Source organism: Carcharodon carcharias, chromosome 7 (genome assembly GCF_017639515.1).
Source record: "Carcharodon carcharias isolate sCarCar2 chromosome 7, sCarCar2.pri, whole genome shotgun sequence".
Classification (NCBI taxonomy): Eukaryota; Metazoa; Chordata; class Chondrichthyes; order Lamniformes; family Lamnidae; genus Carcharodon; species Carcharodon carcharias.
Window position 1 is genome coordinate 78,189,002 of NC_054473.1, and position 24,564 is coordinate 78,213,565.

Here is a 24,564-nt window from a genome sequence, read left to right on the forward strand (position 1 = left end):
CAGGGTTCTTGCCCCGATCACTGTTAAGTAATTCCGGCTGGAAAGGAAAGGTATGTGCCTCACTCTCAAAGCAGATCTGCACACTTTACCAACTCTGAGATGAGTCACTTCCCTTTACAGCTCCCTTTAAATATCTTTGAATGACTAGCTTATTTCTTATGTCTGAGCTCTGAAGCCAAAAGCAGCTTTGATCCTTTGATAATTCCCTCTTTTAAAATGAGCCTAATTTATTTTCTGCATTTGTTTTACTTATCTTCATTTAAGCTTGCAGAAAGGGTTAACTCTGAGACTAAAATAAGCAACTTTCAATGTTTCCAATCATATAACAAAAAAAATTTGATGTTATCCTTCCAGGACTCTGGTGCCCAGAGAGAGCATTTTGAACTGTGCAGAGCAGGTTGCATGAGCTGGAGATGTGGGGGAGTGGCTAGAGACCTGTGACAGTTAAATGGAGTATATTACTGGGATACACATCTCTGGCAATAGAGCAGGTTGGTGCGTTACTGGGTCTAGTGCAAGTATGTCACTATTGAACTATTGAACAGAGTGACTACTGGGTTGTTGGGGGTGGGGGCTTGGTTCAGACTTGTAAGTATGGTACAAAGTGCTGCACCGTAGGGTACAGGTCTGCCACCAGTATTGAGAGCAATTTGAAGTAATGAGTTGAACATATCACAAGAGAAACATAATGCACAATATGAATAGTGTATTGGCTTAAGAATTGGTACCAATTTTCTAAATAAACCTAGCAAGAACACGGCTTTGATTTTCTCCTGTTCTGTAGTTTCCTCCCAGAATATGATTGATTGAATGTGAGTTTAACACCAGAGGCATTGGTCATTATGGGAATTGTGCCTTTCAGTCTCCTGGGCTTTTCACTGTTCTTGTCTTTTTTTGTCGTCCTTTCTGTAGCCAGAGTCTTTCTACACTCTCAGTCATTGAGGAATTTCTTGGAAAGAGATCGATGCCAACAAAAACAGGCTCTGAGGAACCTTCACAACCCTGGATCCGGAATGTTAACTATTACCGTAAGCATACAACAGCCTTGTCTTTCTAATTGAAATCAGATAGGAGCAAAGGCTTCAGGTCACATATTAATTCAGATTAACTTTAAAGCTGCATAGGATCATTTTTGAAAAAAAGTAAACAACAGTGCCATCTTGTGGATAAATTCACACACCTATTTACAAAATGTGACCTGGTCCTTGTACAAAATATTTTGTCCCTTCCAACAATAACTTATTTGTATAGTGCCTCAATGTAATGAAACATAGCAAGGTGCTTCACTGGAGCATTATGAAACAAAATATGCCAAGACACATGGGTGGAAATATTTTTTTATTATTCATTCATGGGATGTGGGCTTCACTGGATGGGCCAGCATTTTTTGCCCATCCCTAGTTGCCCTTGAGAAGGTGGTGGTGAGCTTGCCTTCTTGAACCACTGCAGCCCATGTGGTGTAGGAACACCCAGTTTTTATTTTGAGACTTTGTTGTGGCTTTATAAAACGTAGTGGCTTGCTAGGCCATTTCAGAGGGCATTTAAGAGTCAACCACATTGCTGTGGTTTGGAGTCACATGTAGGTCAGACCATGTATGGACAGCAGATTTCCTTCCCTAAAGGACAATAGTGAACCAGGTGGGTTTTTACGATAGTCGACAATGGTTTCGTGGTCATCATTAGACTTCTAATTCCAGATTTTTATTGAATTCAAATGCCACCATCTGCATTGGCAGGATTTGAACCTGGGTCCCCAGAGCATTACTCTGGGTTTCTGGATTAGTAGTCCAGCGACAATACCATTACACCATAGGTCAAGAGACTGAAAGCTGAGTCAGAGAGTTTTAAAGAGCATCTTAAAGAGGAAAGCAAGGTAGAGAGAGGTTTAAGGAGGGAATTCCAGAGCTTTGGGGCCTAGATAACTAAAGGCACAGCTACCAGTGGTGGAGCGATTAAAATCTGAGATACACAAGAAGCCAGAATTATGTTAGTGCAGAGATCTTGGAGGCTCCCTCATTTCCCCTTCCCTCTCCACAACTCCCTCTCACATTTCCCTCCCCCTCAGATCCACCCTCACCCTCACTCCATCCTGTTTCCCGCCCCCCCTGCCGGCCACTGGGAAAACCGTATTTGGCGCCGGAGCCCTTGGACCCACATCACTTCTGCTGGCCCGCTGCCCAGATAGACTGTATTCTGGGGCAGGTCAGCCATGGTCTTGTTTAATAGCGGGTCAGGCTTGGGCCAAATGCCCTACTCCTGTTCCTATTGTATTTAAGGTAGGTAGGTCAGGTGTTTCTCACATGTCGGTGCAGACTCAATGGGCCGAAAGGCCTCTTCTGCACTGTGATTCTGTGCTCTGTGATTATGGAGCTGGAGAAGATTACAGAGATAGGGAGGGGCGAGGCCATGGAAGGATTTGAAAACAAGGCTGAAAATTTAAAACCAAGACGTCGATTGACTGGGAGCCAGAGTAGATCAGTGAGCAAGGAGGTGATAGGTAACTGGGACTTCGTGCAAGTTAAGACACAAGCAGCAAAGTTTTGGATGACCTCAACTTTATGGAAGGGAGAGTGGAAGTCCACCAGGAGTGAATTGAAATAGTCAAGTCTTGAGGTGATAAAGTCAAATATGAGATTTCAGTTGATTAGCTGACACCAGCGAGTTTGGGCACTGTTACAGCAGTGGAAATGGGCATTCTTTGTGAAGGCATGAACATGTGATTGGAACTCATCTCAGGGTCAGATATGACACACATCGCGAACAGATTGTTTTTTTTCTTGGACGGTTCCCAGGGCAAGTGATGGAGTCGATAGATAGGGAAAGAATTTGGAGCAGAAATTGAAACAATGGCTTTGGTCTCCTTAATATTATATTGGAGGAAATTTCTGCTCATTCAGCACTTGATGTCAGATAAGTAATCTGATTATTTAGCAACACTGGGGGACTTGAGAGAGCTGGTGGTGAGGCAGAGCTAGTGTCAGTACATGTGAAAACTAACTCTGCTTTCAGATGATATCACCGAAGGGTAGCATGTAGATGAGAACTAGGAGGGGGCCAAGGATAGATCCTTATGAGACTCCAGAGGTAACAGTGTGAAAATAGGAAAAGAAAGAATTGCAAGTGATGTTCTGGCTGCAATTATATAGGTGAAAATGCAAACCAGTTCCTTGCAACTTTTTATTTTGATTCTGAGGAAGACCAGTCTAACCTCTTGTGATTTATTCTGTAAAGGACTGTACCTTGTAATTGGGAGCCCTTTTAAAAATCAGACTGTTGCAAATATTTGTCTTCAGGCTCAATATTCTGTCCCCCTTCACTATGCGTCCACCATGATAATTGTTCAATACCAAGTTTGTTCTCACCTTACCTGTTAAAAACTGGCACTTGTTAAGCATTCCCCAGGGAATCGAACAGTAAATCGAGGGGTGGCGGCATCATTCCTGTTTGTTTTCCCAACAAATATACCATTTATGGAAATGGCAACATAGTGGTAATGTTACTGTACAAGTAATCCAGAAGCCTGGACTAATGCTGCAGAGTCATATGTTCAATCTGGGGGAATTTAGATTCAACTAACTAAATAAACCTGGAATGAAAAGCTAGTCTCAGTAATGGTGACCATGAAACCATTGTCATAAAAACCCATCTGGTTCACTAATGACCTTTAAGGGAAGGAAATCTGACATCCTTACTTAATCTGGTATATATGTGACTCCAGACCCACAGCAATGTGGTTGGCCCTCTAAAATGGCTCCAATATGTGTGATGACAAGAATTTGTGTGTGATTGCTGTAGTTTTGTCAAGTATTAACCTATTTGGCCAACAGCGATCGTATCCCGTAGTACAAGCAATGTTTAAATGGATGCTTTATGAAATATTCATCAACTGTTGCAGGACTAGATGGAAGCACCTCTGCGATGGACCGGGAGCGGCTGATCAACCAGTTCAATGATCCTCGAAATACTAAAGCCAATCTCTTCCTGCTGTCTACACGGTGAGTATGATCAGTTAAAGACCAGTGGATCGATTCTACTTCATTGGTATTTGTGTGACAGCAACCCCCCCACCACCACCCGTCCAGTGATCATAGCGCAACAAGTTAGTTGGGTGATGCTGCTGGAAACTGAAGATGTATTCATTTGGGGAATAGTTTAATGCTAAATGTGTGGATTTGCTTTGTGCTTTGTCTATACAAGTGACCGTTCAGCAACTCATTGCTCAGGATTAGCAGGAAGTCAGTGCCACATGTTTATACGTCCCTCCCTAGCCCCACACTCTGGAGTTAGTCTCTTTGTAGTCTTGGTCTCCTGAACTGTGCTTTAAACCCCACATGCTTTCCATCATTACTGCCATCTCCACAGCATTGTCCATCTCAGTTCATCTGTTGATGACACCTGAAACGTGCTTTAATCAGCTCTAGATTTGGTGCACACCTTCCTGGCCTCCCACCCTCCATTATGTCCAAAATTCCATGCCCTCCTGCAAAAAGTCTCATTTGCTCCTCATCCCTGTTCTTCACTGTTCCCACATCCCTCAACACACTAAATTTAATCTTCTCATTCATAAGTCCCTCCATGAACTAGCCCCACTCTACCTGCAATCTCCCTCCTCCTAACTGCTCTTTCCTTCATTACATCCTCTTTGTGTAGCTCTTCCCTCTCACAACCTCCCTCATGACTCCACCCACCTTGTTCTAACTCTTTGCTCCTTTTGTTCTAACTCTTTGTTCCTTTTCTATCTCTCAACATTCAAAAATATCCCAAGAACACTTCTCTCTCAAACTTTTAATCACCCCTTCCTAATCGCTCTTCATGGGCTAATGTTCATTTCCCTGCCTGTCATTTGTGAAACACCTTGGAACATTTCTTTCCATTAAAGATGCAGTATCAATGTAGTCGCTGCTGTGCACCCTGCTTTATATTGAAGTGATGAGTCAGTGGGGCTCTATAATCTGCAGTTTTTAATCGTATATCACTGAATGTTGTAGGTTGATTTCAGTTAAAACTGGAAGGATTGTGTGTGGAATTCAGGTACACATCTGCAAGGTTCTTGATGCAGAACTGCAGTTTCCAAGGTGCAGTCATGTAGCAGATGGTGAACCCGTGGAGTCAGCCGGCATGTTGACAATGCCTTGGATGAGGTGGTGTCTTGTGACCTTGGTTGGGAATTGGTCAGGAGTTAGGAAGTGGAGATTGGGCACGAAGGAAATATTCTCTGACACAACGTAGTAAGTGGTGCTCCCTCGGGACTCTACTGAGGCATCAGCTTTTCACTGTATTTATCAATGATTTGGATGAAGGAATAGAAAATTGTACATCCAAGTTTACTGATTTCTGTGCAGCACAAAATCTTGTGCAGATGAGCATGGGAGGCTACAAAGGAACATTGATTAAGCAAATGTGGGGAAGCATGAGGCCATCCACTTTGACCCAAGAAAGACAAATTGGAATATTTTCTTAATGATGCAAGACTAGGAGTTGTGGAGGAGCAGAGGGATTTCAATGTCTTTGGGCACAAATTGCTAAAAGCTAGTGGATAGGTACAAAAAGTAATCAAAAAGGTTCTTGAAAATCTGCCTTTATCTCAATGCGACTGAAATCCAAAGGGGTAGAAGTTGTGATGCATTTGTATAGAGCCTTGATCAGTATTGTGGAATATCATGTTCAGTTTTAGGCACCAGACCTCAGGAAGGATCTATTGGCCCTGGAAGCGGGTTCGATGGCAATTCACTAGAATAATACCAGGGCTTATGATGAGAAAAAGTGGCCGATTTCTCAGATTGGCCTGACAGGCTAAATCGCTAGACGATTCTTTGCCTGTGGACCAGCATGCCAAGTTAATTTGGCCACAAAGACAAAGGTGCAACACCTTATTCCACCCAAATCTCGTTACTAGCTCAACCAGTACCTACACAGCTGCGATGCAGAAGTGGTTCTAGGGTTCTGGAGAATTACAAATGTAGCATCCTTATTCAAAAAAGGGTTTAAGGATAAACCCAACAACTACAAGCCAGTCAGTTAACCTCGGTGATGGGATTGCTTTTAGAAATAATAATCTGGGACAAAATTAACAGTCGCTTTTTTGAGGTGGCAACAGCAAGGGTTACTGAGGGTAATTCAGTTGATGTGATGTATATGGATTTCCAAATGGCATTTGGTAAAGTGCCACATGATGGGCTTGCCAGCGAAGTTGAGCTCATGAAACAAAAGGGACAATGGTCACATAGATACAAAGTTGCCTGAGTGACTGGATACAGGGAGTAGTGACGAATGGTGCTTTTTGGAGTGAAGGAAGGTATATAGTGGGCTTCCCTAGGGGTCAGTACTTAAGAGCACTGCTTTTTGATATAAAATAATCTAGAGTTAGGCGTGCAGGGTACAATTTCAAACTTTGCAAATGACTCAAAACTTGGAAGTACTTGAACTATGAGGAAGTTAGTGATAAACTTCAAGAGGGCATTGATAGGCTGATGAAGTGGACAAACACAAAGCAGATGCAATTCAATATAGAGAAATGTGAAGTGATGCACTTTGGAGAAGAAATGTAAACTAGAGTGTGCAATTCTAAAGTTGGGGGGAAACAAGGAGCAAAGGGACCAGGGAGTAAATGTGCGCAAATCGTTGAAGGTGACGGGGCAGGTTGGGAAAGTGGTTAAAAGGCAAATGTTTAACTAGGGTTTTTATAAAGAGAGGCAAAGAGTCCAAAAACAAGGAAGTTATGATGCATCTTTATAAGACAGTGGTCTGGCTTCAACTGAAGTATTGTGTCCAATTCTGGACACCACACTTTAGGGAGATGCGAAGGCTTTGGAGATGCTGCAGAAAAGATTCATGAAATGGCTCCAGGGATGAAGGACTTTTACGTGGACAAAATCATGAGGGATCTAGACAGAGTAGAGAAAAATTGTTCCCATTGGCAGAACCAGAGGACACCAATATAAGGTGAACAGTAAAGAACCATCAGTGACATAAGGGAACACCTTTTTTATGTGCTGCGAGTGGTTAGGATCTGGAATGCACTGCCTGAGAGAGTGGTAGAGGCAGATTCAATCATGGCTTTCAAAGCAGAATTGGTCAGTCACTAACATAAACCCCAAACCATGGCACATTCTATTACACTGGATACTATGTAGTATGATGGTATTTTGTAAGCGGAGTGCACTGTGGAACTCCTTTCCTTCCTCAGGCTTCCCTTCATTCTATACTGTTCAAGCTTCCAAAAGCTAAACCTGGTGTCATGAACCTCAACCTCCTGAATTCATTTGTCGGGTTCTTCACTTGGATTCTTAATTGCAACAGTTATCCAGTAGCTTGTCCCAAAGTTGACGGTTGTGCTCAGCTGACTGGTTGTGTTTCATTCCTCCGCAGAGCTGGCTGCTTGGGAATCAACCTGGTTGGGGCTAATCGGGTGGTGGTATTTGACGCGTCCTGGAATCCCTGTCATGATGCCCAGGCGGTGTGTCGTGTGTATCGTTATGGTCAAAAGAAGCCTTGTTACATCTACCGGCTGGTGTCTGACTACACACTGGAGAAGAAGATCTATGATCGACAGATCTCCAAGCAGGGCATGTCTGGTAAGGGTGCTGAGTTTAAAAAGCAGACTGTCGTTCTGATGAAAGTAGTTACCTAAAATGTTATTTCTCTCTCTCTCTCCGTCAATACTGCTTGACTTGCTGAGTGCTTCTGTTTTTATTGTGGCTTTCCAATATCCAATTTACTTTTGTGTCATCCAAGGGTAATGCCTGTGGAATTTTAACAAGTTGGAATCTCAATAGCACCATCTGATGGTACTCCCATGTTCTGCACCATCGGGCAGAAGGACATGTGTTATTGGTCCCAATACTTCATCGTTCTCCGATTCTGATCATTGTAACTCCTGCTCCGGACGGAAAATCGTCTGTAACAATTGTGTATGTGCACTCAACCCACACTGTGGCTGCTGCCGCGTGCACATCTGACGTCTCTCCGGTTGGCAGCATGACCGTCAATGTTACAGCAAATCCCAATTTCTGCACAGCATGGCTAGCTCATTTGAAAGATAACAGGACCATGACTCTGCGATTAATTGTCACATTGGGTGATGATTTTTTAAATTGATTTTTATTTGTTATCCAAAATACTGAACAATTGTGGTGACTAACGGCTCTTGTCGCAGGTATGAGAATTCTAAAGCGTGAACAGGGGTTTCCTGGGAGAGCCCAGCTACTGAAGGATACATTGATTTGAAGAAAACAGTGAACATTAGTAAATAATGGTTGCTTGAGTAAAGCCCATAAACTTAATGCTTCTCCAAGTCTTCTTGATAGCATCTGCAAAAAGTCTTATCAGGAATGCATCAGTATTTTTTAATGAGAATTTTAATAATGATCGTGGCATCCAACTATCTACGAGAAATGATGGATATGCAGCAAACAATCCATTTTGGTGGGGTGTTTTCATTCAGTGTACCTTTGCTAATGGCTGTGAAGGCCAATCCTTGAGAGGCAGGTTTTGCCACAAGTGCCACACATGGAGCTGCCAAGTTATGTTGTAGGTTGTTGTTTTCAGCATTGATGTCTATTGCCAAGCTGCTGTTGCTACTGGTTGTCATGGCAGTGCATGCCAGCTCACAGGAGATGTCACCATTTCCCTCTTTTCGCCAGCTAGTTTATGTTTAGGGCCTTCATGTCATGATTGCAAACACCCTTGAAGCAAAGCCTTGGGCATCCCACTGGTCGCCTGGCTCCTCACCATACTGAAGGTCCTTGGGTATGCGACTGTTTTCCATCCTACGGATATGTCTGATCCACCGTAGTCACCTGTGTTTGATTAGTTACAACTCACTCGGGAGCTCTGCCTTTGAGATGAGTTTCACACTTGTAATTTTTGTCCTGCCAGGATGTACCCAAAATGCAACGCAGGCAGTGAAGATGGAAATTATTCAGCTTCTTTTCCAGGCAGCTGTAAATCGCCCATGCTTCACAGCCAAATAGCAAAGTACTGAGAACACAGGGCCAAGCTGATGGTTTATAAGGCCTAAGGGTCAGCTTGCCCCATGACCACGGTTTTCTTAATGCTTACAGTCAGGGAGGACAGGTTACAGGCATAGGAGAGAGAGTCCATTAGTCTTTGAAGCCGAGTTTCACTGTGGAAGACTAGTGCAACATTGTCAGCATAGGGGAGTTCCACTCACAATGCAATGTGTTATTTTCACTTTGAGAGATTGTAAAGCTTGCCATCTGACCTAGTGTGCAAGTAGACTCCTTCCATATCCATAGGGAAGGCAAGTGGCAGGAAATGGAGAAGGAGATGCCAAGTGCAGGCTAAAACACACCCCTGTTTCACTCCATTCTTCACTGTGAAACTGTCAGAAGTGGAGCCATCAAACTATACAGTGCAGTACATATTGTCTTGGAAGGTTGAGACTGAGGAGCTTTGGTGGACAGCCAAATTTTTACAAAATCTTGTAAAGCCCAAGATGTGGTGAAAGGCCCAGGCTGACTGACTGTTGATGTTGAATGCCTTACTGAGAGCTATGAAAATAAGGTAAAGGGGTACACCCATAGGAGGGGTATAGCCATAATAATGGCTTACAAATGAACAGAACAGTCAACCCTAACATGATTCTGTTTTAATTTACTCTCGGTTTGTTTGTTTGTTTGCAGCTTAATTTTAAGCGGTCTTATCTAGTTGCAGATGATAAAATGTATTATAAGACACCAGTTACACTTGATAGTATATCTCAGTTTCTGTGACTAATGCTGCCTTCGAGCATGTGCAGGAAGTGTTTCCCCTAGTGTTGTAACACAGATGAACATAACCATTCAGAATTCTGATCAGTTCCATTGCATCAGTTTTCTCCTAGTGTTTTTTTTATGTGGATTTTGTGCTCCATAAAATGAGGGATTTTAGTGCAAGGAAATGTAGCATTTTCATTTAAGATGTGCAGTGTCAGTATCGAGCTCCTGCAGAGTCAGGTGCAGGGTGGGTAGATGCAAGGAAAAACTTCTGCCGCCACAAGGATGCCCTTGACTAAACCAGTGTGACTCTTTCCTTTTCTCTCAGCAGCTGTGTTTAAAGCTCTGGCAGAGATTCCCAATTTACACTGTTGATTTAATGAAGGACAAGCAACTGATTGAAAGAACGTAGAATTCTAAGTAATTCTGCACTGCTTTTCTAAAGGATGTTTTTCTAAAGGCTAAAGGATATGTCCACACACCGTCAGTCAGCCTGGACCTTTCACCACCCTGTTAGTTTTAAGGGAACTTATCATGCTTTAGTTCCCAGGATCACAAAGATAATTTCAAGGCTGTGAGGGAATTTAGCTCCTTCCATCTGATTTCATAGTTTATGGAATGTTTGCTATCCCTTTGTACTGAGGAAGTGCTGTACTGTCTTTCAGATGAAACAAAGTGAGGCCCCTTCTTCCCTCTTGGGTGGATGTAAAAGATCCCATAGCCCTATTTTGACGAAGAGTGGGCGAGTCTTCCCGGCCAATACTTATCCTTCAACCCTCATTGCTAAAATAGGTTATCTTGTCATTTATTCCATTTCTGTTTGTGAGAGCTCGCTGTGTTCAAATTGCTTGTCACATTTCCTAAATTACAGCAGCAACTACTCTTCAAGCATACTTAATTAGCCATAAAGTATTTTGGGACATTCTGAGTTGTGAAAAGTGCTATATAAATGCAAATATTTCTCTTTTCTTTACCTGGGATGGGTGCGTGGCTGTTGAATTTTGGGGCAGATAGTCATGTGTCAAATCCACAGAGCCTGTTGCAGTCTCCATCCAAGTTGCTGGTCTGCAGTTACTCCAATGATGGAGGGGAGGATATATCATAACCAAGAAATAAGTTAAATGAGCTGCAAGTGATTGCTTGTTCATCTGTATCCCACAGACCGTGTCATTGATGATCTAAATCCAGTGCTGAATTTCACACGGAAAGAAGTGGAATCACTCCTGCATTTTGTGGAAGAGGAGCCGATTTTGTCAGATACCAACTTAGAACCAGAGAAAATATGTGATGCGGTGATTCTCAGAGCATGCGCCAAACATAAACAACTTGTCACCAAGGTATAACTTTCTGTGTTCAGCATAAAGATTCAGGACCAGCTGGGGATGCAGATTCATAGCCTTTTTCCCTGTATGATGCAAGTTAATGAATGGCTGTCTGCACATTATGACTGAGCCATGCAGCCTAGAGGGCTCAAAACCTGGTCTGAAGCCAAGTTAGCTGATTCTACATAGGGTATACCATACAGAAGCAAGCCATTCGGCCCACCAGCCCATGCCAGTGTTTATGCTCTACTTGAGCCTCCTCCCATTTTCCTCATCTAAATCTACCATTGTAACCCTTCATTCAATTTTCCCTGATAATCTTGTCTGGCTTTCCCTCAAATGAGTCTATACTATTTGCTTTAACCACTTCCTGTGGTAGTGAGTTCGGCATTCTCACCACTCTTTGCGTGAAGAAGTTTCTTTTTAATTCCCTAATGAATTTCTTGGTGACTGTCTTATATTGATGGCCTCTACTTCTCTTCTTCCCTGCAAAAAGAAACATTCTCTCCTTACCTATCAAAATCTTAAATTTATTCAAGGGGTGATAACAATTGGCCTTTGCATTGGGCCAGGGAGATGTCAAAGAGCTAGGATTATTGCCCTTGACTACTGCCTGTTAAACACTTACACAAAGGATCATAGAAATCTGGAACACCGTTTCCCTGCCTCCCAAAAGGGCTGTGCATTCTGGGGCCAATCTTAAAACTAAGTTTAGTAGATTTTTGTTGATTCAGGATTTCAAGGGATATGGAATAAAAGCAGGTAAATGAATTTGAGGTACAGATCAACAATAATCCAGTAGAAAGTGGAGCAAACTCAAGGATCTGAATGACTTACTCCTGCTTTGTTCCTGTGTTCCTACATGCAAGCAAACATAGACCTGCTAATTTTAATTCCTCTTTTTAATATTTTCAGTTTTAAAGCTGGGTCCTTCCTCTTCTGTGAGGTTGAGTACCACAGCTGACCTACTTGGCCATCCGGCATTTTTCTGCGTTCCTTATCATTAGGTTTCCTTTTCTTGAGAAATTGTCTACCGCCTCTTTCTACAGCAACCTTTCCAGCATGAGTCACTGCTGATGGACCGCAAGGAGTACAAGCTGACCAAGGCAGAGAAAAAAGCAGCTAAGAAGAGTTACGAGGATGAGAAGCGGGCATCAGTCCCTTACACCCGACCGTCTTATGCCCAGTATTACCCAGCCAGTGACCAGAGCCTTACCAACATCCCCATCTTTAGCCAGCGGCATTGGTATGTAAAAGTCTATTAACTGTGTGTGTGCATGTGCGCAGCATAGTACCTGATCACCACAGCTCCCACACTGAGGTAATGTTGGACAAAGCAGCTCTTCTACTTAGATGTATGTGTGTGGGTTGTGGACGGCATCATGTTACCTGAAACTTAAAATTGTACACTATCACCATGAAAGAAAAATATTGTTGGGTCAACCTTTCTTTGATCATTTGCTGTGTCATTGAATGGATGTGCCTTTGTCGGTGGCAGCATTTGTGCAGAGTTGAGTTAGAATCTCCCCATCCCCATATGCCTGTTGAAAATTTGTCTCCCCCCTTTGGCGAGTCCTCTGAATCGAGGTGGCGTATGAGTGGAAGTGGAGGGGATAATTCTGTTCCTCTGTGGGACCTATGTTGTTTGGACATTGGTGCCCAGCTCCCATACCACCTGAGAAGTGACATGCTCTGAAGCAGTGCAGACTGAGGAAGAGATAACAGTTAAATTTGTGCTCTTTTGGTTGCTTGTGCACAAACTGTTGGGATCTTTTAAAGTGTTTTGCTGCGGGTATTTGATTGTCCAATTCTTTCCCACAGGAGGGGACCAATCAAGGGGCTGGATGAGAAGCCAGTGGCTAGTGTTCGCCCTTTACAGTCAACACCAATTCCAATGATGCCTCGGCAGGTTCCAGGTGGAATGGCAATGCCTGGTTCGGGATTTGGTCCTGTGTTCCCCGTCGGTCACCTCCAGCGGGCTGGTGTTGTGGTGCAGAAAATCGTCACCACCACAGGTAAGCCTTGGCATTCCAAACCAGGAGCACATGGCAGCCCACCTCCCGTTGTCACGGTCCCAATAATAGGTGGGTGGAGGGGAATTCTTCCTGAGCAATATTCGCAACTGTTAAGTGTGGAGGAATTCTTGCTAGACAATAACCCCCAATAGTAGGTGTTAGGAGTGGGGGAGGTGAATGTCACACTGCCTGAAGGGGAAGGCAAGACATTTTTCTGACAAGACTCCCAATTGTCTCCCTGAAGGTTGGCAGGAGTTCAGAAAAAGTAACCCACCTCTGAAGGGAGAAAACATATACTGCCCCCTGTCCTACCCACAATCCCTTTCCTTAAAGCAAAAGTTTTATTCACTATTCTGGGGGTAGAGGACAGATGATCCTCCTCCACCCCACCAAAACCAAATGAAAGATTTCCCAACTCCATAAGAGTTCTTTCTCAACTGAGCCTGAAACCTGTAACTTGGCATTGCCTCATGAGGCAAGCATTGAGCCTGATATTTTGGTGTGGGGGGCAGGGAGTGAAGTGGGTGGAGGGCAGGGGTGTGGGGTGTGGCGACATGTGGTTGGACAAGCAGAAGAGAGAAGAATGACAACCATAACTCTGTTCCTGATGGACAAACACAAACTGCTACTATTAGACCAATGTGCTACTTAGATCATGAAAAGACACCTTCATGGCTTACCATTTCCTCAAGCTCCTATAGGGTACTGCATATTCCATTCTATTCTAAGCAATGATTCCCATGCTGATTGTAGCTAGTGTTTATAGATTTATGTGTGGTTGGTGGAAGTATTTTATTGTCTTGCTCTTCCTGCTGCTTCCCTTTACAGATATAGTTATTCCTGGAACCAATACATCAACCGATGTCCAAGCAAGAATCAATGCTGGGGAAAGCATCCATGTTATCAGGGGAACTAAAGGTAGCTTATAAGAACTGTTATTTCATGAGAAAGTAATCAATTGCTGGACCTTCCTGACCCATTTCTCCTCTCCCCGCCTCCTCTCATAAGTGAAGCTTTTAAGGTATAAAGCTGTAAACTCACAGGTCAGAGTGCTATCCAACCACAGCGGCCACAAATGTACTGAATCTCCAGCTTTCTCAGCCAAGTGCATGACTGCAACTGAGCCCTTCTGCTTTTGATGTGAGCCAAATACTCTCTCTGAAATGTGCTTCATTTGTTTGGGTAGCCATTTACATGAGTATGCTGTTGTGTGCCTGTTCTTGATCATCTGTGGGGCTAGAGGCATCGTGGAGAAAAGACAGGTGTTGAGAGCAGGGATAAAAGAGACATGATGACCTTAGTGTGTGCCCACTTGTCAAATATCAGCCTTAAATCCATTCATATTCTTTTTTCCTCACTTCCTCCCCCATTCCCCCTTTTCTTCTGCCCTCTATACAAACTTTTGGGGAGTCCCCACACCTTAATTAAACTCTGAAACCAAAAGGCACCGAGTCCAGACTATCTCTGTTCATTGAGAGATGCCATGTTTTCTTAGATTTTCAAGAATGTACATTTAAGTTGTGTACTATTTTTTAATGCAAATTTGCTAACTTGCTGTTGAGGCCATAATCTAAACCTGCATGAGGGCACTCAGGGGTACTGCAGCACTCTGTACTGCAAAATGATGTGTTGTAAATCTACACCCATCCCCTGTATGGTGAACTCATGATTTCCATTGTGTTGAAGCAGTTGCCAAGTAGAAGAACAACTCTACTGCAGGGCTAGTAGTTCTGTTTTCATTGGGCCTTTTTGGAGACTAGGTGACCCTCCTGTCTGGTGGCATTTCATTGCCATCCTTTGGAGAGAAACAGGAGAGATAAAAGCACAGAATCCTACTTGGTTATTTTGTATTATAGTTTCTGTTGGGAGGCAGAAAACTCGGCAGCCATTTTATGTCAGCAAGATCCCACAAAGATCAGTGTGGTGACAGCAAGGTAATCTATTTTTCAAGTGTTGATTGAGGGATAAATATTGACCAGGACACTGTTGAGAACTTCCCGGCTGCAGTTTGAAATAGCGCCAAGGAATTTTTTATGTCCACCTGAGAGAGAAAAAGGGGCCTTTGTTTTAATCTTCTGTTTGAAAGACAGCACCTCTGACACTGCAATATTACCTCAGCACTGCTCTGAAGTGTCAGACTGGATTTTATTCACTTATCTCTGAACAGGAATGCTATTACTGAGCCACGGCTGTACACAGTAAAGGAGTCCCAGAGGCACATGGCCTCAACAGATCCAATGGTCCAGGAGTGAATGGCTGCGCAGCTTCCAGGCCATATGATGACTCGCACAAATGTTTGGCTTTGATTCTGCTAGGCGCTAGGGTATTAAATGCCCCATTTCACTGAGGCAAAGAATCACAGGAATTTGAATAAAACGACTGTGTACTTGAAGCTGATGTATTACATTTTGTTTGCTTATTAAAATGCCATGCACTTTTCTCTTAGGGATGTACATTCGCACATGTGATGGAAGGATCTTTGCCGTACGCATGGGCAATAAACCAAAAGTGACCGAGGGAAACCATGCAGCTGCGTCAGGTGAGATCCTCTGGTTCCACCTTTCCTTAGTTGACTGCTGACTTCCCAAGCGCAGATGTGAAAGGAACACCTTTGCTAATTATCTGGTAGCCAACACATGGGTAAAACCCACCCACAACACCCATGTAGATGAAGCCAAATGCAGTATAGGCTGTTGTATTGGGACAGATCTTTCCCAATAGTTGGGGGCAGTATCAGGGAGGAGACCAGTCCTGTTAAAGAATAACATTAGACTGAGGCCAGAGGATAGATCAGATACCCATAAAAACAAAAAACTGCGGATGCTGGAAATCCAAAACAAAAACGGAATTACCTGGAAAAACTCAGCAGTTCTGGCAGCATCGGCGGAGAAGAAAAGAGTTGACGTTTCAAGTCCTCATGACCCTTCCACAGAACGGATCAGATACCCAGTTGACTAAGGGGTGGTACAATGCACCTTGGGTTACATGAAGGATGAGAAAATGTTATAAAATGGTTGCTGGAGAGAGAAATGTGAATTCCGACCCCCCTACACTCCACAACACTCCCCCCCCACCGCCCCCCAAAACCCCTGCCCAGGTCTTGATCTGTGCAACTTAGTTTGTAATTGAACCACTCAGGAGAAATCTGACTGAATAGTTCAGAATGAAAAGTCTGCTTTTCTCAGTCTCTTCTGGATAATCCATCATCATGTTGACAAACCTGTGTTAAAGGGCCAAAGCCCTTAGTGCTGGGCACTACCAAGGTTAAAAAGAACAGACCAGCTTAATCCCAGCATCAGTGATGGGTGACCCTTCGATCTTAAGTTTTCAAAGTTTGTAGATTGCAAGAGGAGAGGAAGAATGAGGGAAGTGGCGTGTTCCACAGTTTTCAGAGCCTTGGGAAAAAGTGAGTGAGAGATTTGAATTCAATGCAATGATGAGCAAGTGTATGTTAGGAAGTGTATTTGGAACAAGAGTTCAGAGCAGCACTTACTATAGTAATGTCATTAAGTAAACAAGTTGAAATGATATTACAGCTATAAAATGAACCATGTATGGAGACACCTCATAGAAGAGACATGCAGCAAGCTTCAGCAAGGGTTGGTGATGACAAAAGGTATGCTTGAAAATGCAGATTTTGAGATTGGGAGAGAGAGTTCCAGGAAGTAGAGGATAAAATAAAGGTGATTTTCTACATTATCTTTCATGATGGCAGGATATTCTACAGTGCTTCACAGACAATGAAATAGTTTTAAAATGTAAAGTCTTTAATGTAGGAAACATTACAGGCATTAGGGCAGATGGTGACGGAGTGATAATGTCACTGGACTAATAATCCAAAGGCCCAGTCTGTGGGGACATGGGTTCATATCCCACCATGACAGCTGGTGGAATTTAAATTCAATCAATAAACTTGGAATATAAAACTAGCCTCAGTAATGGTGACCATGAAACTATCATCAGTTATTGTAAAAACCCAGCTGGTTCACTAATGTCCCTTTAGGGAAGGAAATCTGCCAGCCTACTTGGTCTGGCCTACATTTGAGTCCAGACCTACAGCAATTTGGTTGACTCTTAACTGCCCTCTGACATGCCCTAACCTAGCAAACCACTCAGTTCAAGGGCAATTAGGGATGGGCAGCAAATGCTGGCCTTGCCAGCAACAACATCCCATCAAAGAATAAAGAAATAAAACAGGAACAATTTGTGGACAATAAGGTCCCACAAACAGCAGTGGGATTAGTGATGAAATATCCTGCTGGTTGAGAAATAGATATAGGCCAGGACATCAGGTATGTTGAAGATAACTGGGAAGAGGAGTCCCATTATGGGAACAATCTGAGACTTTGAGGTTGGAAGGGTAGTTGGGACAAGGCTATTGAGGAATGTTTGTGTTCATTTTGAATTCAGTACACTGGGAATTGAGGAAAGGGTAGTTTGGGCTAATGGTGGCCAACCCAAAGGGGAGAGAAGTGGGTCAATTAGAGATTGAAGGTGAGTGAAGGATTGGCTACAAAAGCTACCCCATCCTGAGGTGTAGCTTACAGGGAAGGCTCTCCACTTCTGGCTGAAGTTATTGACGGGCAGGCATTGATTTGATCTCTCAGTAGTTCTAACTTGAATTTGTCTGTTAATTTTTTTTTACAGGTTCACAGGGAGATTCTCTCAATCACGGGAGTCACAGTTCCTCCTCCCCTGACCAGGCACAGAAGGGCCTTTCCCCAGAAGAGATCGCACGGCCCCTTTCCCCAGACAGCCCAGAGATAATAAGTGAGCTCCAGCGTTACGCTGAGGCAGCGGCTGCCAGAGAATCCAGCGACCGGCCGGGGACTGACACCAACACGCAGGGAGACCACAGCAAACTGAGGCAGGCTCAGCCATCCGAACAACTCCTGGGCATCAACAGCTCAGCCTCGGCCCGTGCTGCTGCCTTGAATGTGCCAACGGCAAGTCGCTATGTGGACTGGACCTCTGGCGCATTTGGGATGGACGTAAGAGGAGGCAAGCGGAAGACTTCCTCTCCTTCCTTGGAGGACCATGCCCGGAAGCAAAGGCATTCAATGCCAACGCAGAACTACTCACTCCCAGCTGGCTTTAACCTATCGTCCATCGGCTTGAGCCCCGAAATGTCTGGGCTGGCTGGTAATTGCCCGACTCTCTTAAACCCCTTGTACAGCGCGGGGAGCCCCTACTACACACTGCCAGGCTTGCTGGGGGACCCGCGGCTGATGTACCCCATGACTACTGATCCACGACTTGCTGCTAGCACCGCCGGCCCTGCCGTCCCTACCTCAGCGACCGGCGCCGCGGCGCCCTTCATGCTCAATCCAACCTCAACCCTGCCCACAGGCCTGCTCCCTGGCCTGCATCACCCCTTCGCCCAATCTTTGTTGAATGAGCCCCGGATGTTCGCCCCATACCCAGTGCCCCTGCTCACCAACAGCCTCCCAGCTGGCGTGGGACAAGCCAGCAGAGTCTTTGTACCATCGTCATCATCATCTTCTGGTTACCCAGCTCCGGAACTCCTGAGCACAGCGGCTCCCCAGGTGGATGCGCCCACAGGGTTGGACACTGCCGGCAGTTCGGATGATGACGTCATCGAGGTCACAAGCAGTAACTCGGGGTGACCGACTCATGAGGGACAGGGCTGTTATCCAAATCTTTTTAAATAATAAATAAACGTGTCACTCACCCGAATTTTATGGCCGAAGACGACCATTGTAAATGTTGTCTTTTTTACATTTTTTTTAAATTATTGGCCAAGTGGTTTTTTTTCATCTTTTTTAAAATAAAATTTTCTGCTGGATTTTTTTTCTGTTTCTTGCCTGGAAGGAATTTTTTGCCTTCGGTTAAGAATTTAGCAAAGATTTGACTTAAGTTGAGTAGAGAAGTGCAGTTGTTTCCTGTCTTTAGCAGGGGAGGCTGGGGGTCATTGAGGAGCAATGGCACATAAATTGTTTAAAGGGGCCGTGTCTCACACAAATGTTTGAAGGGGTTGTGTGTCACACAAAATTTGACTGATACATGTTTATAGTTTTTGTTTTGTGTTTTGGTAAGAGCTGGTGTGCAGAGCAGGCAGGACTTGATGTTTTCAATAGGGGGAGAAAAGAGGTTGAGAGAATTGGTGTATGAGAATCATTTTCTCAAGTTACAAGCCCTGGATCAGAAAGAGCTTTCTAACAGCTCGAGAGAGTAAAATGGGGGAATGGGGGTGGGTGAGAGAACTCTCATTACTAGGAAGGAGTAGGATTGAAGAGCTGATGGAGAACTTATCCCCCGATGGCTTAATGTCTGAACACATCATGCAGTGTAATGCTGAGCTGTGCAGACCAGAAGATTCCAGCTCCATTTTCAATTTGATGGACTGTTTTCCTAGCTCTGTAAATAAGAAAGAAAAGTCCTCTCCCAGTCCTAACTGCTGTTAGAGAGTGAGCTATGAATGCCTTGCTGGCAACTAGAAAATTGTACCCAAACGTGAAACAAGCAAGGGAGAAGGGTTGAAACTGCCTGTGAAGGAATAATTTGCCATACTGAGCAGTGGGAGGTGCCACTTGAGAAGCAGTTGTGGAGATTGATCGCAAACTCTGCATTTACACTCTTGCAGAGTACCATGAGCCTTCCCACAGCAATGTTAAACCTGAACAATATACCTGTCTTTCAGTCACCGTGTTCTCTCGCTCCTCAGATTGGCTTTACGTAGTGCTGTTGGGCAGTTGGCAAAATTTTTCTCTGGCTACAGAAAAGAGGGGGGCAGGGGGAAGCTTCCTGTGTTAAAATATTACAATTGATGTGTTATGTGGAATCTTGTTTAATTATCCTCTGTAACAGCACACTGCAGTGTCAAATCACGCAGCAAGGCAGAACATATGAACTGTGACTTAACTGGAAGTCTGTAGGGAATTGCTTCATTCAGGTAAAGCTCTGACTGGTGTTTTTATGGAAGTATTAAACCCAGATAACTTTTAGAAGGTTTAAGGGTTTGCTTTAAAAGTTAAAGCCAGCATTATTAATATTTTTTTTCTTGGAAGTAAATTCCAGTTTTAACTTATTTATGAACTTGGGTATTTATTATCACAAGTTACTACAGTACAGATGTTTTTGAAGGGGAAAGGAGGATAATAATTCTGACCAAAGTTCAGCTAATATTTGGACCAACTGTAATCAGACCAAACTGATTCTGGCTCCTTGGATTGAATAAGAAACAGTGGATGGAATGGTGGCCTGTTGGCCCTTGCATGCTCTAGAAGGGTTTGGTGATTGATATGAATACTACTTCTTGAATTTAAGATGTTTTCTATAGTCTTAAAATTGAAGTTAAATGTGATTAAGCATCTGTCATTTGTTAGATCGGTAACTCCAAGTGACCTAACTGCAGTCAATCACAGGGTCATTACTCTAGTATAAACGTTTTGTTGCAATCACACCAGCAGTCAGAATATATATCTTGCTCGTTTCAGCCAGAATGCCAATGTTTATACTTATGGGTGTAGATACCACTCAGTTGGCCATTTCCTGGAGAGGTGTAGGTGAGAGATGGAGTAGAGGAGGAGGAGTTCTATTTTGAAATTGGTTCTGAAGTGCAATCCACTCTAGAATTTGTAAATGGCTGTTCAAGGTGCTGTTGTCACTGGTTTAATCAAGCTACAGACCATAAACCCATCTCCATGGCCCCCAAATACAGTAAAATTGTTTTATTATTCCCTATTCTTTGGTTTTAGCATGTCTTGTCAGTTGCAAGCCTTTCTTTAAGAACAATTTTCCCTCTTTCCAAAAGACAATAATTCATGGTGTCAGGTACACCATCATTGGCAACAGTTCAACGCCTCACCTGAGAGGCCAATAATATTGGTTAAGCCCAGGTGGTGAGCATTGGAGGACTATTCTACTACCAGAGCCATCACTGTATAATTTGTGTGCACGAACATACTAGCACTTGGAGACTAGAGGGCGAGTCGTTATAATCTAGATCAACCATGCAGCCATGGCTATATGTTAACCCAAATGTCTGCAGCTACATAATGGACTGATACCACACAGTGGCAGCAATATATGTTTTTTTAACTGAATTTCTGAGCGGTTAGCCTGAGGCAAATGCCAGGAATTGGGCTTGACATGATCCTGCACAGTTTGTGTCTTTCTATTGTGTACAGTCTGGCAACTGACTAATTTAAATTAATGCTCACACCGCTTGTGTTTTCTTATTGATGCTGACCCTAAGATCTTCTTTCTAAAGGCTCGCCATTTTGTACGCTGCACTTTAAAGTTGATGTGAAATGCAGCAAGATGGTAATGAGCATCCCCATACAGCAACCTTGTCCCTGACCACTGATTTACCCAGTTCCCTTCCCAGCTAGATTAGTTTACAGGCCCACAGCTCTCAATGGGATCAATGGTGTCTCTGAAACCCACTCATGGCGATGGTTGCCCCCAGGCCTGCCTCCTGATTGAGAGCTGGGGAGAGCATTCAGGGTAAACGTGTTTCATTTTCTTGTTTGTTTAAAAATTATAAACAAAATAATTTAACAGGAGAAGACCAAGAAGCCAGATGTGAATAGGTCGGAATACGTCATCAGCACAACCTATACTGAGGTCGTTTCAATTAAATTTTTGATTCCTTTGTCTTGAATTGTTTTCCGAATGTTCAGAGACTGTTATTTGGAAGTTGTTGCCATACGAGGTGAACAATATTATTAATTAATAAAAGCCTTAGAGATATTAGCTATGCAAGTTTTTTTAAATAGTGTTTTTTTTGTTTGGACAGAGCACAGATGGGGTGAGATAAAGGGGGCTTTAAAAAAACTTGTCACGTTACCAGAGGCGGGACCCCATCTGTCAGCTAGTAATGGTGAAGTTACCAACTCTCCAAAGACTTGAAATTGTTTCTTGGACCCTTGTAACTGTTATGTCCTGTGCTGTAAGACCCACATTGGAAGGGTTCGTGGATGAGGGTAGGGGGAGCTCTGCTTTATTGTGTCATCCTGTTATTCAAATGCCCTGGTCAACTATATATTTAAACCAGTAACTGAATAAGGCCTTGGAAAAGTTATGTTTGCCTGGGGGCATGGGACTAGTGCTAGCTGTGAAAACTGCTAGTTAACCTTGGAGACTTGGTTCTGGGCAATCTTCCATTGCACTCATGCATTGAATTCCTTGTTAAACTTTTGTGAAGTCAGTAAGGAGCCTGTATATTTGTTTTATATACACAGCTCTCAATTGCTTCCCCTTTATTTGCTTTATTTTTTTGTTGGAATGAGGGAATCTTCATATTTTGGGTGTACCAAACATCAAATCATGCGCTATTAATATTTGGTGTGTATCTGTTCTCTGACTATACCCCACCCCCACCTTTATACACTACTGCTGTTAATACAATCTTCAACTGTGTTCCAGTCAGGTTAATCTGCTTTTATGTGATGAGTTCAAATAACGTGCATTTTGTAATAAAGGAGGATGATTAGGATATCAGTTTGGGCAGTGTGGATGTGGACTATTGCTGGTTCTGGAAATGTTTGTTATGTCTCGACCATTATTGATGGGGAGACTGAATGTCTTGTGAAAGAGTATATACCAATGTTCCTTCAGAGAGTCATCCAGTCATCCTTCATAATAGCTGCATTCTGTGGTCGTCTTTTCAGTGGGGCAAATTCATTTAGATCTCCCTCGTCCCAGTTGTGTTTTAACCATGCGGGTATGTTCCATTTATAACAATGAAAATTACAGCTGCAACACTGGCACCTGTATTCCTTTCTGGATTCTGTAACCCACCTACAGACTGTATTGTGCCCAGAGCTATGCAAGTGCTCTTTATTCTGTAAGCCACAGAGTGTGTTACACAGATGAGATTGTGTTGTGCAAATGTCATGATCTCCTCACACTTGCTTTTTGAGTTAGGGTGACAGGGAAGTGATAACTCCCAGTCTGAATTTCTGTATCTCTTTCCCTTTGGCCCTTTCTGATAGTGCTTCAATTGTTTTTCAGTGTTAAATAGTTGAGTGTATTGCACCTGCAAATGGAGGTGTGTTGTCTTCTGCCCCTGGAGTGCTGTACACTGGACAAAATCATGTCTATTTGTTTGCTCATTATTAAATGAGGAAATGGATTTGATGCATTGCAGTCAAGCCTCAGAGACTGTTACCACTAGGAGTTAAGGGAGTCTGTGGTGCTAAATGCTGTTCTAAAAACTGCTGTTCATGCACGTGTAACAGGTGCAAAGATCTCTTCCACTGCCTTGGTAATGGAAGTGATGCTGTCTTTGCACCAAACAGGCTTACACCAGGCAGGTTTCTGTGAGATTCCTCCGATCTACAGGAGACAAAATGGTTCAAGTTTATTCTCCCCTTCCATCCACTCCCCCCTTCCCCCCCATGCATAAAATAAATTGAAAACTAATTTGTTCAAAATAAAGACAACTTTTTTTTGTAATTAAATATTGCAAGTCTGTAAACTGCCTAATGGACCTCTCTTGTTTTTATTTTGTAAAATGAAAAATAAAGACTAGCTCCTTTTGTGTTTTAGTAGAGAAATCCTTTACCCATGTGTCCGTGTGCTAATGTTCCAGAAAGGATTTATGTATTGTGTTGCTTAATTCATGATAAACACATCACTCATTCATCAAGGAGTCTTCTGCTTGTAGCATTGTCACTATAGCGTGTACACAAAATAAATGACCCAATTTGCAATATGTGTATATGGGGCCACTGATAATTTTGTGCAGCACCAAAGTCTTAAGTTAAAATCTAGTTTATCCAGACCTGACAGAATACTTCAAATTGAGGAGAACAAGGTCAGTTTTCTCCTGACGTTTGCAAGTTGTGTTGTTGGTCCTTAAATTTGAACTCATCCAAAATTCAGCTTTTTAAAAAAATTTGTTCATGGTATGGGAACATTACTGGCTAGGCCAGCATTTATTGCCCATCCCTAATTGCCTTTGAGAACTGAGTGGCTTGCTAAGGCATTTAAGAGTCAACCACCTTGCGGTAAGTCAGACCAGTTAAGAATGGCAGATTTCCTTCCCTAAAGGACCATAGTGAATCAGATGGGCTTTTATGACAACAGTGGTTTTACAGTCATCATTAGAAGTTTAATTCCAGATTTTTATGGAATTCAAATTTTACCATCTGCAGTGGTAGAATTCAAACCCAGGTGCCCAGAGCATTACCTGGATGTCTGGATTACTAGTCCAGCGATGATACCACTATGCCACTGCCTCCCTGCTATTGAATTTGCATCCAGTCCCATTTAACCATTACCCCTGTGTTCATTGATCTACATAGTACTGCTGAACTGGAAGCTTATGATTTTAAAATTCTCAGCCTTGTTTTCACATCCCTTCATGACCTCACCCTTCTGTAATCCCCACCAGCAACCCTCCAAGATCTCTGTACTGGCTATTCCAATTATGGCCTCCTGCGCATCCCTGATTTCCATTGCCCCATTATTAGTAGCATGCCTTCAGCTGCCTAGTCCTGAGTTCTGGATTTCTCTCCCCAAACCTCTGTCTCTCTCCTTTTT

At 43.3% G+C, this 24,564-nt stretch overlaps 1 protein-coding gene across 2 annotated transcripts in view; it reads left to right on the plus strand.

Moving 5' to 3' along the window:
• The window catches only part of rad54l2 (RAD54 like 2), a 144,663-nt gene extending 121,080 nt beyond the window's left edge, over nucleotides 1-23,583 (plus strand). For both annotated transcript variants that reach the window (XM_041191167.1, XM_041191166.1), the window contains 9 exons: nucleotides 913-1,028; nucleotides 3,896-3,995; nucleotides 7,369-7,574; nucleotides 10,878-11,053; nucleotides 12,088-12,284; nucleotides 12,860-13,053; nucleotides 13,882-13,971; nucleotides 15,500-15,592; nucleotides 17,701-23,583. In XM_041191167.1, the coding sequence (XP_041047101.1) occupies nucleotides 913-1,028; nucleotides 3,896-3,995; nucleotides 7,369-7,574; nucleotides 10,878-11,053; nucleotides 12,088-12,284; nucleotides 12,860-13,053; nucleotides 13,882-13,971; nucleotides 15,500-15,592; nucleotides 17,701-18,680 (2,152 nt within the window). In that variant the 3' untranslated portion in view covers nucleotides 18,681-23,583. The remainder of the gene's footprint in view (nucleotides 1-912; nucleotides 1,029-3,895; nucleotides 3,996-7,368; nucleotides 7,575-10,877; nucleotides 11,054-12,087; nucleotides 12,285-12,859; nucleotides 13,054-13,881; nucleotides 13,972-15,499; nucleotides 15,593-17,700) is intronic.
• The last annotated feature ends 981 nt before the right edge of the window (nucleotides 23,584-24,564 follow it).